General features: G+C 38.1%; 1 protein-coding gene across 3 annotated transcripts in view; it reads left to right on the top strand.

Moving 5' to 3' along the window:
- The window catches only part of tbc1d32 (TBC1 domain family, member 32), a 74,181-nt gene that overhangs the window by 45,019 nt on the left and 11,657 nt on the right, over positions 1-17,505 (top strand). For 2 of the 3 annotated variants that reach the window (XM_056363558.1, XM_056363559.1), the window contains exons 29-32: positions 4,496-4,565; positions 7,648-7,763; positions 12,086-12,240; positions 13,993-14,133. In XM_056363558.1, coding sequence (XP_056219533.1) covers positions 4,496-4,565; positions 7,648-7,763; positions 12,086-12,240; positions 13,993-14,133 — 482 coding nt within the window. The remainder of the gene's footprint in view (positions 1-4,495; positions 4,566-7,647; positions 7,764-12,085; positions 12,241-13,992; positions 14,134-17,505) is intronic. The other variant, XM_056363560.1, reaches the window with a different exon arrangement.

Below are 17,505 nucleotides of genomic sequence, written 5' to 3'. Positions count from 1 at the left end.
ATTTCAAAATAATTTTTGCATCAATGTAAGGAAGTACCTTCATTTATTAAGTTCCTAATTTGCCAGATGAGACTTCCCATGTGTAGTTATTTCCCATCCGTTTCTTTCAAGAAGCTATACTATCTCACGATGTATATCCATATATATTCCAGTAGGAGTTAGCTGCTGGGTCACACAAGGCATTGCAATGTTTTTTTTGTGGGTTAATATCCTGTCTGTCTGCTACCTGCCAACTTCATCAAAAAGAGCATTTTCCATGGTCATGGTGTATTAGCCATTTATTGTAGGAATAAAGGCCTGAGTAATGCAAATTTCTGAAATACCGTGCAGAATTTGATAGGCTTTGTACATGTTCATGTATTCAGACAAATGTCCCTGAGCTACTGAGGAGGAACAAAATATATGAGAGTAAAAGAATTCAGAATTCAGATGTTATGAATTAGTAGACGGTCATTTGTGGAAAGAAGACAGCTAATAAAAGGCAGGCTCTCTCTGTAGAGTTTCTGAAAATGCGGCGTAAATAATGAATAATAGTAATTAAAAAACATATGTGGAATGTGTTTAGCCTGCTTTTATTTATTATGCATTTTTCAATAAGGAGAGAGACTCATCAGTTAGCCTTTTCTTCCATTGAAGACTGAGATATTTCCCCGCAGTGTATTGAATGTCTTTTATCAGAGCTGTCTCTGTTAGTCCATCAGTACAGAGGCATGTCTCCTTCTCTGGGGGCACGCTGATGAAGAATCTTAATTCTGAGTGTTTGTTTTAATGATTTATTTATCTGAGTTCACTCACACACTTCAAAGTTGTTGATTTTTTTTTTTTTACTTTATGACTTCATTTTTTTTAATACTCATTCACCCAACATTTTTAGAAATCAGCCAAACTTATTTGCATAATTTCATTAATACAGATCAGTTATGAGAAATAGTTCTCCCAGACACAAGGTTGTTGCCACTATTGGGCAAAAATGAAACATAAAATTCATTCAGTCAAATTATATTAGTAATTCAGGGGAAGCAGGGTACAGGGGATATAGGGTGGATGTAAATGATTTGTTGTAGACACAAATCTAGAAGGTATAAAGTAATCTTAAAATGAATTTGTACAATTACACAAAATGAGAACTGAAGTCAAACAAAACAGCAAAAGTAGGAAGAAACGGACGACATAATTTGACATCAAACAATGCAATGCGTAGTCTCATTTAAGTCATTTCTTTTAGTCATACATGTTTATAAAGTTCAGCTCAGTGTCTTAGAGGCTGTTGTATCAAATCCAAACCATCAACAAGAATCTGTCATTAAATTGCTGCATTAGTCTCTACATCTCTTCATTGCTTTAAGATAAAAGTTCTCACACACACACACACACACACACACACACACACACACACACACACACACACACACACAGCTGTGTGGGTGTGTCTTCGCATGCGGCGGGGGGGAGCGGGTGGCGGGCACCTCTGTGTGTTTGATTGACGTTGACTACAGTCTCAGCCACTCTGCCCTACTTGAGCGCTCCCATTGTATGGAGAGAGCAGACTCATTTGCGAAGTATTAACCTCTGTCAGTTCAGTGTTCTGAGTTGTATCTGCTCACCCTTCATGGCCCTGTTTCCTGAAGCCAGCTGTCCAGCAATCTCATTTAATTCACCTGCCTGACTGGAAACAAAGAGAGAACACTTTTTATAGAACATCTTAATGGCCCATATAGTGATCTACACTTCCTAATTTAAATGGATTGTTTCACCACATCCTACCTTTGGTTAAAGAGCCTCTTTTTCACTGTTTTAGACATGCGACGAAAATACCTGAAAAACACAGGGAGAAAAACATTTCAGCTTTACTCGCGTTACACATTTATGTCAAGTTGCACTGTCTCGTCATTCCTAGACTGTGCAACTTGATAAAAATAGAGAAAAAGTGACAAGTACACAAAATATTTAAGTTTAAAAAAAAAGAAAAGAAAAGAACTAATACCAGCAGCTCTGTCTCGTGGTAGTTGAAATGCTTTAGACCATGATACCTAAAGAAAGAGCAGGGGGAGAGGAAGGGAGGCAAAAAGTGACATGAGTTGAGTTGGGAAATGGTGTGTAGATGTCTGCTTTCTGGTCTGCAGCTGAACTGTGGCCATACCACACTGTAATGCAGTTTGTAAGGAGGACCTTTGTCATACTATGGTAGAAGCTGAACAACAGCTGAGGGGAGAAGTGGATCTCCTTCAAGTCGTAGAGATGTTCTGTGTCTTGTTTAGCACACTGGAAGTGTTACTGTCCTCTGAGATGTCGACACTCGGGAGCTGAGGTCCACAGAAGGCTCCGTGTTCTTGTTGATGTTGGGTGCATGGTTGTTATCAGAGCTCTGCGGCCCTTAACCTCCTTCCTGTGGGCCATCTGATCATTGTTGGTCATCAAACCCTGTATGGTGGTATTGTGGACAAACTCTTTGATTGATGAACAGGCACAGGTATAGATGAAGATGGTTATAAAAGGGGCTCAGTCCATGTCCCCTGAGAGGCCCCCATACTCACAGTCAAGTCTTGAAGTCTTTGTTCCTGCTATTTCTACTGTGGCCCTAGTCCAGTTTAGTTTTTTGCTGTTGTAGACTGAGACTTGTGCAATGTTTTATTTATTTATTTATTTTTGCATTAGTCGACCATGAATCTTTATTCAAGGACACAGCCATTCTAAGTAAAGCTACATCGCTGTTCTCTACTTGAATGCCTTAAAGCTCAACATTCTGTACAGTGCAGCATCAATGAAGTTAGAAATGAAATTATTCTTGACCTTGGAAACTATCTCAACTCAAAAATCCACTGACTCACATTTTCTGGAGCTTTCAGCTGGGTTACTTTGTATTTATTGTAAAAGAAAATTCAATTTCAGTTTCACATATATGTTTAAGGCTGCACACATTGTGGATGTGCTCACACGCCTAGGCTGTGCACAGGCTCCTTGTAGATGTTGTGTGCTCATCTTAAAGGATTTTCTCTTAATGTGTCTCATCACAGCAAGTCCCTCTCCTAAGCCTTTAATTCTGCAGGCTTCTTTTATTTTGAAGGCTTTGTTTTGATTTATCTAAAGCACAGAGGACTGTAATGATTCTGGAAACTGAATCAACTGAGAGCTACAGATTCCTGATATTACTCTTCATAACTTTCACCATCGCTGTGCTTGGCAATTAAGAACAGATTTTCATAACTAATGTCAGAGATGCATTGCATGTGCCATCTTTCAACTGTGGCTCTTTTTAACAAAAGTTAAATGGTTGTGATTATAGTTATTACAAACTGTAAAATAGACTCCGGTGGCACAAAGCTGGAGAGAAAGGAGGAGAGAGGAGCGGGGAGGGAGGGAATAAATATAACAAGAGAGCATTCATCTTCATTAGACAGTAATTGCCATCAGCAAGAGGTTTTTAGAGATGTTAATATGTGAGAAGGGAAGGGTGAGAGGAAATACAGAACTAGTTGTCCTGGCGCTGCTTCATGCCCTCATCAAAAGCTATTTTCTCTCAATTAATACAAGATTTGATGTCCTGTTATTAATCTACATTGTCCAGCTTTTTCACATCGATATGTACATCACAGCCGCCATATTATCATCTCCTTTCAATATTTCTGCACCATTAGCTTGTAAATTGGATTTGAAGTTTTCCCCGCCACTGACGCTGTCTGGATAAAACTTCTGCTCATCATCTTGCCACAAACTGTCTGAAGCAGGGGATCCATTAGCACAAATGTAATAATATTCTGTTTCCCCAAAGTCAGGAAGCAGTGGAAACATCTCCCAAAACAAAATATCACTCCTCCTTCAGTTATTGCTTCATTCGTCGTTCTCTCCACACAATTACAAACTGTAACTCCAAAAACTAATATATTTTTATGATTCTGCAGACTTAATGGTGCTAAGTAAGAGCCCATGAGAACAGCTGGGGAGTGATGGTTCAACATTCTGTAGAAAGCTTCGGCATGTGGATTTAAAGCTGCCTTGCTCCAGCTTTCAGCTGCTGTAGCCTCTCACTGCAGGATCCAACTCCACAGATTGAGTACTGAGATAAAGAGCTTTCTCACAGGGCTCAAAATTCCATTCTGTATTTTTTCCAAAATTCAATCACACTCCTAAAATCATGAGTTGTGACTCTGCTGCTCTAAAGCATCAACATGCTGAAACGACTCAGGGTTGACTTCTTACTGAAATTACCCCCATTCACCTTGATACCACAGCACCTTGCAAACATCACAATTAAATGCCCAAACGACTGCTGTAAAACTGCCAATTACAAAATTAGCTGGCACAACATCACATCTGTAGTGCCTTCAGAAGTAGTAAGTCAAGATATGTTGCCATCGTTCTCCGCTGTTGTAATGCAGCCTGTCAGTGATGTCTGAGGAATATTTATAAAAAAAAAAAACATTTGCCATTCCCTCTATGGGTATAATGCGTCGCTTCAAAGTAGCCACCTCTCATGTTTAATCTCCTTGTTTTACAGCAGAAGAGAAGAGTGTGAAGAGTACTGTATTATCACCCGTGGAACAGCTGGGAATCAACATCTGTCTCAGGTATGTAAAGTGTTTTTCTATAGCTCATCAGCCCTTATTTAATAAAAGAGCAGAAGCCTGGGATGGTGAGCCTGCTGTGCACAAACTCTTAAACTGAGCAGCGAGCTTCATTTAAGTTACTGCAGTATAACTGCTACTGTTGATGTATCTGGCATCTCTGGATCCGTTTAGTTGTTTGGTGATGTATTTTTCTCACTATATTGAAGATGTGATGTACTGCCAGAGGAGGTACAGTTTGATACAGGAAATAATGAATGGTAAAAATTCAGGGGTCAGATTATAAACTGTGTGTGCAGGAAGCAGGAATATACTTTGTCAAAACTTATATTGCTCCTCATATTTATGGTTCAGATTCATGAACCTTGCCCATTGTGGAATTGTACACACTGATTTCTAATTCATAATTAGGCACTGATCAGTGGAGACACAGTCTCACTGAGTGTTTTGCATATGAATACCTCTGTGTCCTCCACCAGTCTGTAGCTGGCAGCACTTCAAGCTAAATGTGGATGTCAGAATGCTAACATGCTCACAATGACAATGACAAGTTGATGTTTAGCAGGTATGTTTACAGTGCCCACCATCTCAATTTAGTGTGTTATCATGCTAACATTTGCTTATTAGCACTAAACACACAGTCAGCTGCTGCTGATGGGAACAAGGTCATGGCTTTTGTTTTAGGGATATTTATCGTCACACAACCAAAATGCACATTTGTCTACTTGTGTGTGTGCTCACGTATGTGTGTGCATGCACGCACGCACGCACACGCACACAAAGAGCTTGTTTCTGTAGCATAATCTTTATGCCACACATATTTGCTCTATTAACTTGCCACAAAACACCACTCCACTTCCCCATCAGCTCATTGAATTTACAGCCAGCAATTGGACTGTCAGCGCTCACCTGTGAGCCTCATCATATAGTGCTGCTACTTATCAACACAGTGTATTAGCTTCGGGCTCCCAACTTATTTTTCCAATTTCATATCACAATGAGCTCTGTAAAAACATGGTATGTATGTTCCTAGTTCCTTGATAAATACCTTTTTTGTGGAATGTGGTGTATGCACGTTTCTTGTGTTTACAGTGTACATTATTCAGTCATATGGCCCCAGGTATTGGTTTCTGTTCCTTAGAATTACAGAGAAAAAGGATTTTTCCTAGAGCACAAATGTGCACAACAGATGTAAAGGGAGAAGGCCATCCCTGAAGAAACAGAAAACCCTTCTTCCAGAAATTAAAATACAGCATCAACAAAAAGAGATGTTAACTGTTTCAGCAGCTGGATCCTCTGAAAGACACGTCTTTGTGGGTTGTGTCCTTCAGAGGATCTGAGAACTCAGATGAGGTGGTCTGTCCACACCATTTTCTTTTACATTTAAGGCCACTTTGACTATAGATGCTAAAGGCGTCAGAAACATGCTGCCACAGTGTTCCCCTCTGCTCCTAGTATTGAACCCCCACACCTGCCAAAGGTGTGGAAGTGTTCTCCCGCTGCTCTGTTTTAACTTTAATGAAGTGAGTGTGTATAATACTGGGTCTGTTCTTTATTTTTCCATGAGTGGGGCCTCTGACGTGTGTTACTATTCTCACACTGCTCGTTCCCGTCTCTAACGACACCCCGCTGCTACATTACATAGTGGATGTAAGTCTTTCCTCAACACTTTCCCTTGAGGGAGCTTTGCAGCTGAAAAGCTTCAGAGCATGTTCTGAAAGACAGTGCGTCATGTTTGCATTTTTGACATCAACAGAACACAGTGTGTGTGTGTTACACACAGAGCACTGTGTTTTAGGATTAAAAATTGTTGGAAATGAATATATTCCTAATCCTTGTCTTTACAAGTGTCAGACTTGCTGAGTCAAATCTAGCTATGTGGAACTTGTTGAATACAGTTTTGATGAGTCCTTCTGGGTATTGCATGAGCCTCAGTATTTCTTTCTCTCCCAGTCCAGTAATATACTGTCACCAAGCACTTTAATAGGAACACCAACACTAACACTGGGTAGAGCCTCCATTTGTTCTCATAACAGCCTCAGTTCTTTCCCTCCATTGATTCCACAGGATGTTGGAAACTTTCCTCTGACATTCTGCTCCATGTTGACATGACTGCATCACATAGTTTCTGCAGATTTGTCAGCTGCACATTTATGCTGCCAATCTCCTGTTCTACCACGTCCCAAAGGTGTTCCACTGGATTCAGATCTGGTGACTCATTGGCATGTTCATGAAACCAGTTTGAGATGACATTTACTTTTTTGGAATATGCTAAATTGTGGCCATAAAAAATGCACATAGTCCACATGATTGGTAATTAAGGGGCCCAGAGTGTACCAAGACCCGACCATCTGCTGCCTCAGTTGAGACTCATCTGACCAGACTATGTTTTTCCAGTCCTCAAATGTCTACTTTTGGTGAGAATGTGCCCACTGCAGCCTCGCATTTCTGTTCTTGGCTGACAGGAGTGTAACCTGACATGGTCTTCTACTGTTGTAGCCCAGCCAACTCAAGGTTGGATGGGCTACAACGGTTTCACACCATTCTGAGTAAAGTGTAGAGACTGTTATGTATGTGTGTGAAAATCCTGGGAGATCATATTCAGAAATACTCAAACCAGCCCTTCTGACACCAACAATCATGCCACAGTCAAAGTCAAAGCTCACATTTCTCACCATTTTATTTGGTGTAAACATTAGTTGAAACTCCTGACCTGCATCTGCATGTTTTTATATACTACACTGCTAAAAATATGACTGGCTGATTGAATAACTGCATGAATAATGTGTACAGGTGTTCCTAATAAAGTGCTCTGTGGGTCTTATATTTCCTTTCTGTGAAATATAAGACGGGGATTACGGGAGTTGCCAGAAAAATAGCGGCTTTAAAAAAAAAAAAGTTTCACAGCTTTATTTCATTTAGTTTTTCAGATACAGTGAGATAGATCATACCTGATTTTGATACTGAACAGCAATAGAGTAGTCTCACAGGAGATTAACTAGAACTCATGGATTTGTCAAACAAACCCATGATGCAAGTGAAAAAGTGAGATCTCTTTTACATTTGTTTTGTCTTATATCCACAGGTACGGCAGCTACCTCAAGCTACTCAAAGACAACGCTGTGCAAGACTTGACGCTGCTAATGAAGCACATAAAGATCTTCCTGTCCTCACAGAGAGCTCAAACTTCGTCACAGCTCAGTATCCTTTCCAGAGACCACATCTGTGCAGCAGGTAGAAATACTGTAGTTGTAGAAGATATTCACCTCTTTGGTATTCTATACATTTTCTTGGGCGACACTGGTTGTCTATGTACATTAGTGTGGGATTTGTATCATATAGTTTATGGTAGGGGTCCCACCATAACCTCAAAATGAATTTAACAATGTTTTATTTTCCCGATCCTGGAACCCAAAACATCTGAAACAAGTTGGAAAATATGTCACTTTAGTCCTTTTTAAAATGAGCCTTTCAAAATTAGATGACAACCAAAAGAAATTATATTTTTACTAGTGTACTACACCTCTTGTTCCAACACAAAAGTCCATATACAGTATATACATATTTATTTCTAGAATTCCAGATTAAAGAGTTACATGACAGTAAAAATGATGTTTTATTACACTTCATTGTCAGATTCTCATCTATTATGTTGATACCCCGCTGTGCACAGCAGGGTGCCCACGTATCCTAACGTGTCTTGAATCTTATAACAAATTGTAAATAATTCTCATAACTGACACTATAAATTAGCGTGCAACACTAGGAGTACTTAGAAATGTGTGATGTTAACTTTCATTTTCTCTCTTTTTTTATAGAACAGAGCAATTACATGAGCAATCCAAACTAAATATAACTTAAAGATAAGGGTTGATGGAAGGGAAAGTCATGCTTTTTACACTTTATACAAAGAAAGCTATGCAGGCTTTACCCCACAATAATGCATTTACGTACTGTATATTAACCTATTTTTAGCTTTACTTATATATATATATAATATATATGTATAGTATAGTTTTGTCTGTCTCCATTTTCTACTGTTAGTCCACTCCAGAGAGCATAGAGGAGCAGTGTCTCACTCTGAGAGAGACGAGGAGCGACAGACAGTGTCCATCTCTGTGTGATAAGCAGCTAACCCTAACCCTAGCGCAGATGATCTTACTCCATTTGTGTCTAACTGAACAGTTCAGACGTCTTTTGTCCCAAATAGCAAATGATAGCCTCCTGTCTTCTTTAGAAAGTTTCCTTTTGTATGTGGACAATTGAACATAAAAACAATGAGTAGAGATAACACGTCCTCACACAAATATAAAACACACTGACATTTTCCTTGTAAAGGGGCAATAATACAGAGTGACCACATTGACATTTGAGCTGATATGAGGAAGTTGGTTGTGAAGCTCTTTTACGCTGGGTGATTAGATACGTTCGCTACGTTTCTGCAGCTGAAATGAGTCTGGTGTAAACGGTAGTGCACAGCATACAATATATTCATAAAAATAACATTTTAATATACTTTTTGAAGAAACCTTTCAATAAAGTCTGTGTAGTTTTAAATGAATAAATCTGATTCCAGTGGAACTGAGACATCCTTATACAGATAACTGAGTGGTTCAGTTAAAGTAAAGAAATCAAAAAGAAAGTTCTGATTTTAGAGGGAGGATCTTTGAAGAAAAAAAAAAAAAAAAAAAATGATGGCAGTATTTTTAAAGTGAGCTTTTCCAGTTTCATTCATGTTATTGAGTGACGGAAGATGAAAATGCTCTCATCCTCATGAGGCTCTACTTTATTTATAATTCTTTATCATTCAAAGTGATGTCTTGACAGAGTGTATTACAAATGGATGAGGCTTGTCTGTCAATCAGTTTCAAAGAGCATGTAGTGATGTTTCACTGGATGGATTTGTTAGTGAGAAATGAGCCAATGGTTAAAACCAGCAGCTAATACTGTTGCATTTTGATTACATTTCTTTATCCATACAACATTCATCTTATTTCACAAAAAATCTTTACTTAAGATACATGTACTACGTTTTTCCCCAGAGCTTTTAACTGCAATCACTGCAATAACTGTCAGTTAATTTGATTCATGAGTATAAAATCTGGTCAAAATAAGAAATAAATCAGGTGAAACTGACTATATGATCAGCAATAAGTAGTGACAATTTACTCCACAGTTGTTTTGTACATGGCAAATACTAAAAAAGTGAGTTCACAGAAGGCATTAAAGCAATTGTTCGGTCTTCGGTACTCGGCCTGCGGCGTCGTACCTATGACCGAATCACAGCCGTGCTGATATTCAGTACAACATCACGACCCTGAGTGTGATACTGCTTTTATACAACAGTTCTATGAGCGCCATATTAGTTAAATAAGCGACACCAGATTATGATTTGTTTGTTTATTTTATAATTATTTGGCTACACCAACACAAATAGTTCCGCAACAACAAGACTTTCCTGACCTGCACAGTGCACACTAGCCTCCTACTTTATCTACACGTTACCTCAGGTGTGCGCTCAAGTATCCAGGCTTCTTCCCTTCATCCTCTTCTGACGACCAGACATCATTTAATTCAAATGTTACTTCTGGAAATATTTTCATCTTTGCAAAGTTTGTTAGAATCTAAGCTAGAAAACGACCGATAATGTGACACTAATTAACAGTTAACAGAACACCTGTGAAACGGTGTGATACATGTAGTTAAAATGTTCTGTAAATAGTCATTAGTTGGATAAAACCTTCTTTGGATACCTCTGACTTTGTGTCTTAAGTCAAAGTCCACTAATTAGTTTTTTCTACTGCTTTCAACTGCACCCAAATGTTTTCCTTAGTGAATGGAGTTTGCTCATTTGCTCATCTTGGTTCTCTCAAATTTGAATGAACAATTTAGGACTTTCTTTGTCCATGTTGGCTTAAAAGCTGCATATGAAATTAGTTAAGTAGTTGTTATTTTAACAATATATTGATATATTAAATAAACTAATTTAAATCCTAATAACAAAAATGGCTTTTTTTTTTTTTTTTTTTTTAAATTGCATTGGTCTAACTACCTTTTCTCGCTGTTCAAAATACTTAATATACACCACAAAGGGCTGTAGCATTCAACAGCAAATACCTGAGAGCAGTTAAACATAAAATAGGTTCCACTTTATTGAACCACTCCACTTTTGTCTCCTTGATTTAAAAGAAGATTGTTGGAATTTCGGATGAAAGTAGTTATTAAGACATTATAGAAATTAAGAAACTCATTTGATATAAAACTTCCCGTGCGAAAACATCTTCCTCTGATTTCTCAGTGGCAAGAATGTGATAGACTGAATAAGCCTGAGTTTGTAAAGCATATTCTTTATGCTGTTGTGTTATATTCAAGGGCAAATTGCGAATTAAATGTGTCTGTGTGCATTCTTCCTAAACAAACGTTAAGGGTGCACCGTTTTTAAAGGTGGCAACTCAGCAGAAACACATAAAAGCAGGACGTGTCATTACCCTGGAGATGTTTTCTATAGTCGAGACAGATTGTGTTCTCACTCCCAATTAACCGCTCCATAGTTCTCCTGAACCAGGACTGAGACCTGCATATCAGTGCAGTTATTTTGTTCCAGCATGGTCTGGATGAAATAATATCAAATGTCTCAATGAAACTGAACTTCAAGGAGTAAAATGCTCCGGCGTCTCAAAGAAGATGAACTTGACGAGAGAAAGCTTTAAGATAGAAACCTTGGAAGCTTTCTGTGTTGTGACCCTGGTGTTTTTGTATGTTTTTTTTTTTTTGTTTTTTTTTTTTTTAAATCCTCTTCATTGCTGGTGTAATGTGACGCTCACAATGCAGAGCTGCCACCTGCAAGACCATGTTGGCTTAATTTGTTTTCTTTCACACTGAGACAGAGAACTGGATCTTGGAAGCTGTTTTTCAGTGATGAAATAATGGTCTGGTGTGTGGGGGTTAATTAACCGTCAAAGCATTACTCACTGTGTGGTTTACACACACTGGCATCAGTATCAGTTGACAGAGAACATATGGACTCAAGTTTCCTCCAACACTTAAAGACGATCTTTACAAAGTATTGAAAGGCACAATCAGTGTTTTTTCAGCTTTGAAATACAATATTTATATAACTAATTGTGATTATATAACTAATTAATTCAAAACCACCTGCTGTTGCCAGAAATTATCTGTTAAATCACGTTAGTCTGATTTGTTTTATGCCACATTAATATACAGTACAACTCTGCAGATCATTAAGTAGTAATAAAATGCATAGGCTGTTACTTAATTCAGATACTTTTTTATGTTTAAGGTAGAGCTTCCTCTTGATTAAAGCTCTTACTATTTTAATTTGTGTTAAACTAGGCCCATTTGAAGGTGTGAACATTGAAGGGGGTTTACAGTCCATGTGTATCTGTTCCATTTATTGCCAGTGAACCACTTTCATTTAGGAGCTGTGTTTGTTTAACATTGCTATGAGTCTGAAACATTGATCTCTTCCACCAGTCGTTTGGCTCTTTAACTCTGCCCACCAGTCACTCAGCAGGATGGTTACCCGGGCCATGACTGGCTGGCCTCCACAGTTTTCCTCATCATGTCTGGAGACATGGACCGATCTCTACGTTTGTTACTCAGCCTCTCCTCTCTGCTTGCCTCTGCATTCATCTGGCCTGCAGGGATACATGCGTCCGTGAGTATAATGGCAATCTCATACAATGAAGATCATCTTTCATCTTTTTTTGGTTCAGTTCGGATGCTGAATTCACTATTTTCAGGAGAATCAAGAGAAATTTTGTGATTGAAATCTAAATATTCAATTGAAAACAGAGCTAAAAAACATTAGTTGATTAACAGAAAATTAATCAATCAGCAACTATTTTGATAATCAGTTAATCTTTTTCAATCATGGCAAAAATTCACTGTTTCCAGTTGATAAATGTGAAGATTTGCTTGATTTTTTTCATCTTCTATGATAGTAAATTAAATATATGAATGAATATTTGAGTATTTGGGTTGTTGGCTGTTGAAGAGATGAAACAAACATAATCAAGCGAATAAGTCAATTTGGGTTTTGGGAAATTGCCATATGCAGTTTTTTTTTAAATTATATTTGTGATTAATTAAATGATTAATTGATTTGTTAAAAAAATTAATGAATTGGCAGATTAATTGATAATGAAAGTCATTTCTTACTTGTAGCCCCAATAGAAAATGTTGTATAAATAAAAAAATAAAAATCTGGATCAACCAGGCAGCTTGATTGATGCACACTTTACATCTCAAGGCATAAAAGAGCTTTTTTTTGATGCAGTTGTTTGAGGTGCATGTGAGTATCAGTTAAGACCCTTCGTATGTTTGCAGTCAAACCTGTCACTGCTCACTTTTCGCATGGTTTGGTTTTTCCTTTGGAGTGTGTACAGTATATAGTACAATGTGTTAAGGGCTTCCACTCATGTCAAGCAAAACTTCACCTTCAGATTGAACATGTCTCATCTCACGTCCATGTACACGTGTGCAATGCACCTTCAAATGTTAGCAACTTTGACTTCTGTTGCTGCCTGTCTGCCTTGTCCTCATTTATTCCCAACAGCATTTCAACTATCAAAGCAATGGTACAGCAAAGAAAACATGATGAATCCTAACAACATTTTTCAAATAATGATTTTCAGTTTGCCTCTGTATTCACTTTTCAACACGGTGAAAACCAAACAGGATGTTTACTGATCTTAGAAAATAAGAGGAGTAGGAGAAGGAGGAAGATGACTGAAAGAGATAAATGACGGGAGAAATAAGAGTAAAAGGCAGAGTTCAACTGAGGGGAAGAAGGCTACAATGAAGTCTAGCTTCAATCGTTGTGAATTGCAGGGGAGCACTGAGGTGCGGAGATTAAGTTTTGCTATCATTATACCCACCTCTGTCATTTTGTCGTTTCCCACCTAAGTCAATTACGGCTCAATTGGACTCGACTGAATGTGCAGCTGGTGAATTTCTCCAGTCAGTAGTTAGCCTCCAACTACACGATATGATTTAGTCAATATCACAGAAAACAGAAAAGGCACAAATAATTAAGAGGCAGAGGCAAAGTTTTGGAGAGAATGTGTGTATTGTTCACACACACACACACACACACACACACACACGCACACGCACACCTGCACACACACACACGCACGCACACACACACACACCTGCACACACATCTGCACAAAAAATCTGTCTGCTCTTTCAATTCAGAATGAAGGTTGTGTCAAGTATTCAACACTGTATCAGCACTGAACACAAAACACAGAGCCTTTAATTGCCATTTCTTTCATTTTTGTGTTTAAAAATCCACCACCGGTGCAAGTAATATCAAATATTATTTAAAGAGTTACAGCTCTACATTAAATCCAAAAAGATTCCAAGATCACGAGAGATAAATCTGTTGTGTTTGTCGTGACAGGTCCATGTTCTCGTGGCAGCAGCTGAATCAGGGATCCAGCCTGTCTACTGGTGTACAGCTCACTATGTGGAAATGCTGCTGAAAGCCGAGGTCCCTCTGGTCCATTCTGCTTTCAGGATGTCTGGATTCACCCCATCACAGGTATCAGTTCACTTACAGCTAAGTGATGAGGGATGCTCTCTGGGGCTGGTATTTAAAGCTAATAATCAGTGACACTTTTCTTACAAAACTAGTTTCAGTAAAATAGTTCAACTTTGCTGTAAGAATCGTGCTGCTAAATCCAATGCATTATTCAACATAGAATTAACTGCAGTAATAATGTGAATTCACGGAAACACTCTCATAAAGTTAGACTGATGAAGTCCGAAGACAGTAGTTTCTGTCTAGACTTAATCAAATTCTTACTTCAGTGTCTTTGTATAATTTCCATTTCCTGAGCCTGTTAGATCTACACGGAACAGTCATGACTACTAAAGGGAACTGAACACAGCGTCACCAACAACACCAAGACAGTCAGCAGTGCATTATGTTTTGTCACTGTTGTTTCAATATATAATTAAAAACCCTTATCGCCACCAGGTCTTGGTTGACCTGAGAATGACTTCCCTATTTATCCTGCTTTGACTTCAGCGGACTTTAAAATACCAATATACAGCTTTGACATTAAATCTTTCTTCTTTTTTTCATAACGGAGCAGTGGAAAAGTTAGATCTTTTCTCCTCAGCACTTTATTCTTTTGACACACTCTTCTCTCTCACAAACAACGAGGCAGAGAAAAGGTTTTTCACCTTGAATCCTCTTATGTTTGATCCTGTCTTCTGTGTGTCGGCGTTTTGACAGTTGAGGCTCACATAATGTACTGCATCAGGGAAGCTTATAAGACTCGCAAATCAAAGATCTGAACCTGCCGTCTCCTGGGTGTAGTAATAAGTTAACATTCAGCTCATCTCTTGCCTCTTCAAGGCGATAATGGGCACCTGTTCTTCAGTCAGAAATGGAAATATCTATTCCAAAAGTTTGAGCTTTGAAAGCCAGACAAAGCTGCAATGGCAAATGAAGCATTGTGCACCACTTGACATTGTTACAGTAGAGGTTGTGTGGAAATGTGTGTGCCAACGCAGGCCTGAGTCAAAATCTATCATCGGATTGTTTAAACATCTGAAACAGTCAAGACTGTTTTGAGAAAAGGAGTGTGTGACAGGAAGAGACTTTCTAAACTCAATTTGTTTTTTTAAGTGTGAGCAGGAACCGTTGGTAATGAAAGAATAAATAAGCTGAATCATGGGAGGTCCTTAATATCCTTAATATCACTTATACTTTATATCATGGTTATTACAGCTTTAAGTTCACCCACTGAGAGAAAAAATATTTTCATTATTGATTAAGCTGCTATTTCATTTCCATCGATTGTTAATTGTATAAAATAGTGAGAAAAATCTCCATCAGTTACTCAAAGTTCAACATGACATCTTCAAATGTCTCGTTTTGTCTGAACAACAGTGCAAAATCCAACAATATTCAATTTTTAATGATGTAAAATAGAAAAAAAAAAGCAGGAATCTTTATACTTGAGACTGAAAACAGCAATCTTTTTGCCTGAAAACTTAATTAAACAGTTAGTCAATTATGAAAATAGTTGACATTATTTTTATGTCAATAGACTAACCAATAAACTGGAAGATGAGAATATCTATATATCTGTCAAACTAAAACATTATGAGTTACACCTTTGATATTACACATAGTCATTTGAACTATTGTGAATGTAAAAACAAAGTGGAGCTTATTAATATGTTATGGTGTCAATAGCCGTAAACTAGGCTTGAAAATATGGTAAGGTCAAAACATGAATATGACATGAAAATATTTCTCCAGTATCGATATATGTTACAATACAATAAGTGAGATGCATTTAAAACTATATTCAATTAAAAATGTAGTTTCAGATGTTCAGAAATGTGTTTTACTGTTTTGCTCAACATCCAACAAAACACTCAAATGCAAAACAAACACTTCAGTAACTAAGCTTCAGAGTTTTTAATTTCTATTTGTTTGGAATTAAAACAAAAATCATAAAATGACAACGATAAGATTAAACAGAAAGCTGATTATCACTCAGAGCCACAGACTGTACATAAAAAGCTCTGAACATTCAGTGCTGTAACACACACAGGCAGAAGATGATGCCTCGGTGAGCTGGCCGCTGTGACCTGACCTGCTCAGATTAGTAATAGCTCTGAAAGCCTGTTTATGGCAGAGTGAAAATGAAGTAAAGAATACTGAGAGAATACAGTCACACTCACCTTCGGCCCCTGAGTTTTAGCTCACAGGAACACAAGCAACAGAAAAGAACATTTTGCCACTCTCAGAAAAGAGCTGCTCTTGGAGAGACCTTGGAGGGATTTACAGTCACAGGGAGTACAGGATGTGTTCTTGTTTTTCTGCCTGAGGGTTCAGAAACAAAGGGCAGCATGGATCCAGCCGCTCCCTGTTTTTATTACAACGCACAAATTAGGATGTCAGTATTTTCATTATAGTTTAGCTGAGGACAGGGCGAAAATAATCTTAATATGTTTATAGAGCGTAAGTGGTGTTGTTTGTATGCTTGAGCAGGCTTGTGTCGTTAGTGAACACAGTGGCTAATTATTGGCATGACAGTTAGTTAAAACCGAGCGTGTGCACTGTTTGTTGTCTGTTGGACGCTTGGAAAGGGTGTGAAGCTCTGGCAGATTCAAAGCTACTGATTATAGTCAAATCATAAACAGAGTTCTACCGAAAAGAACGAAAGAAGTAGATTCTTCTGAACATGACACAATTAATAAAGAAAATGTACAATTTTTAGGATTCTGTCTTTTTATTAGACGCATTAGAGAGTCAGTCTTGTTGTCAGTCCACTTTGGTCCAGACTGAAATATCTCAACAACTATTCAATGGATTGCCTTGAAATTTGTACATAAATCCATCTCCCCCTCAGGATGAATTATAATAATGTTGGTGATCCCCTGACTTTTCATATTGTGCCATCATCAGGTCAAATTTTCAGTTTGCCCAGCGCTTATGAAAAATACCAGCAAAAAATGACATTCCTATTAGCCTCAGCTGTAGTTTGCACCTTGTTGAAATTGCAAATGTTAGCACACTTGAAACTATGATTGTGAACATGGTAAACATTATACCTGCATATTAGCATTGCAACTGTGAGCTTGTTAGCATTCTGACATTTGCATTAAGCTCTATTTTTTAAACCACGGTTTGCTTAGTTTGGTTTCTAGTATTGCACACTTAGCTTTGATTAAACAGGCTGTCCGTAGCAGTATTCAAAAGGTTACCCCAGTGATTGTCTGGCTATACTGTTGGCCCTGCTCACTCCATTTTTTCAGTTGTGCTATAACTCAAGTTAACTCAGATTGTCCAGTTTCAACATCAAATCATTGGAAGTAGTGAGCAAGCAGTCACAGCTTCATGCTTAAACACAATTTAAACAACATGTTTAATGGCTAAATTCACCCACGT

Source organism: Seriola aureovittata, chromosome 19, assembly GCF_021018895.1.
Source record: "Seriola aureovittata isolate HTS-2021-v1 ecotype China chromosome 19, ASM2101889v1, whole genome shotgun sequence".
NCBI lineage: Eukaryota > Metazoa > Chordata > Actinopteri > Carangiformes > Carangidae > Seriola > Seriola aureovittata.
This window is presented reverse-complemented; position numbering and strand designations above follow the sequence as displayed.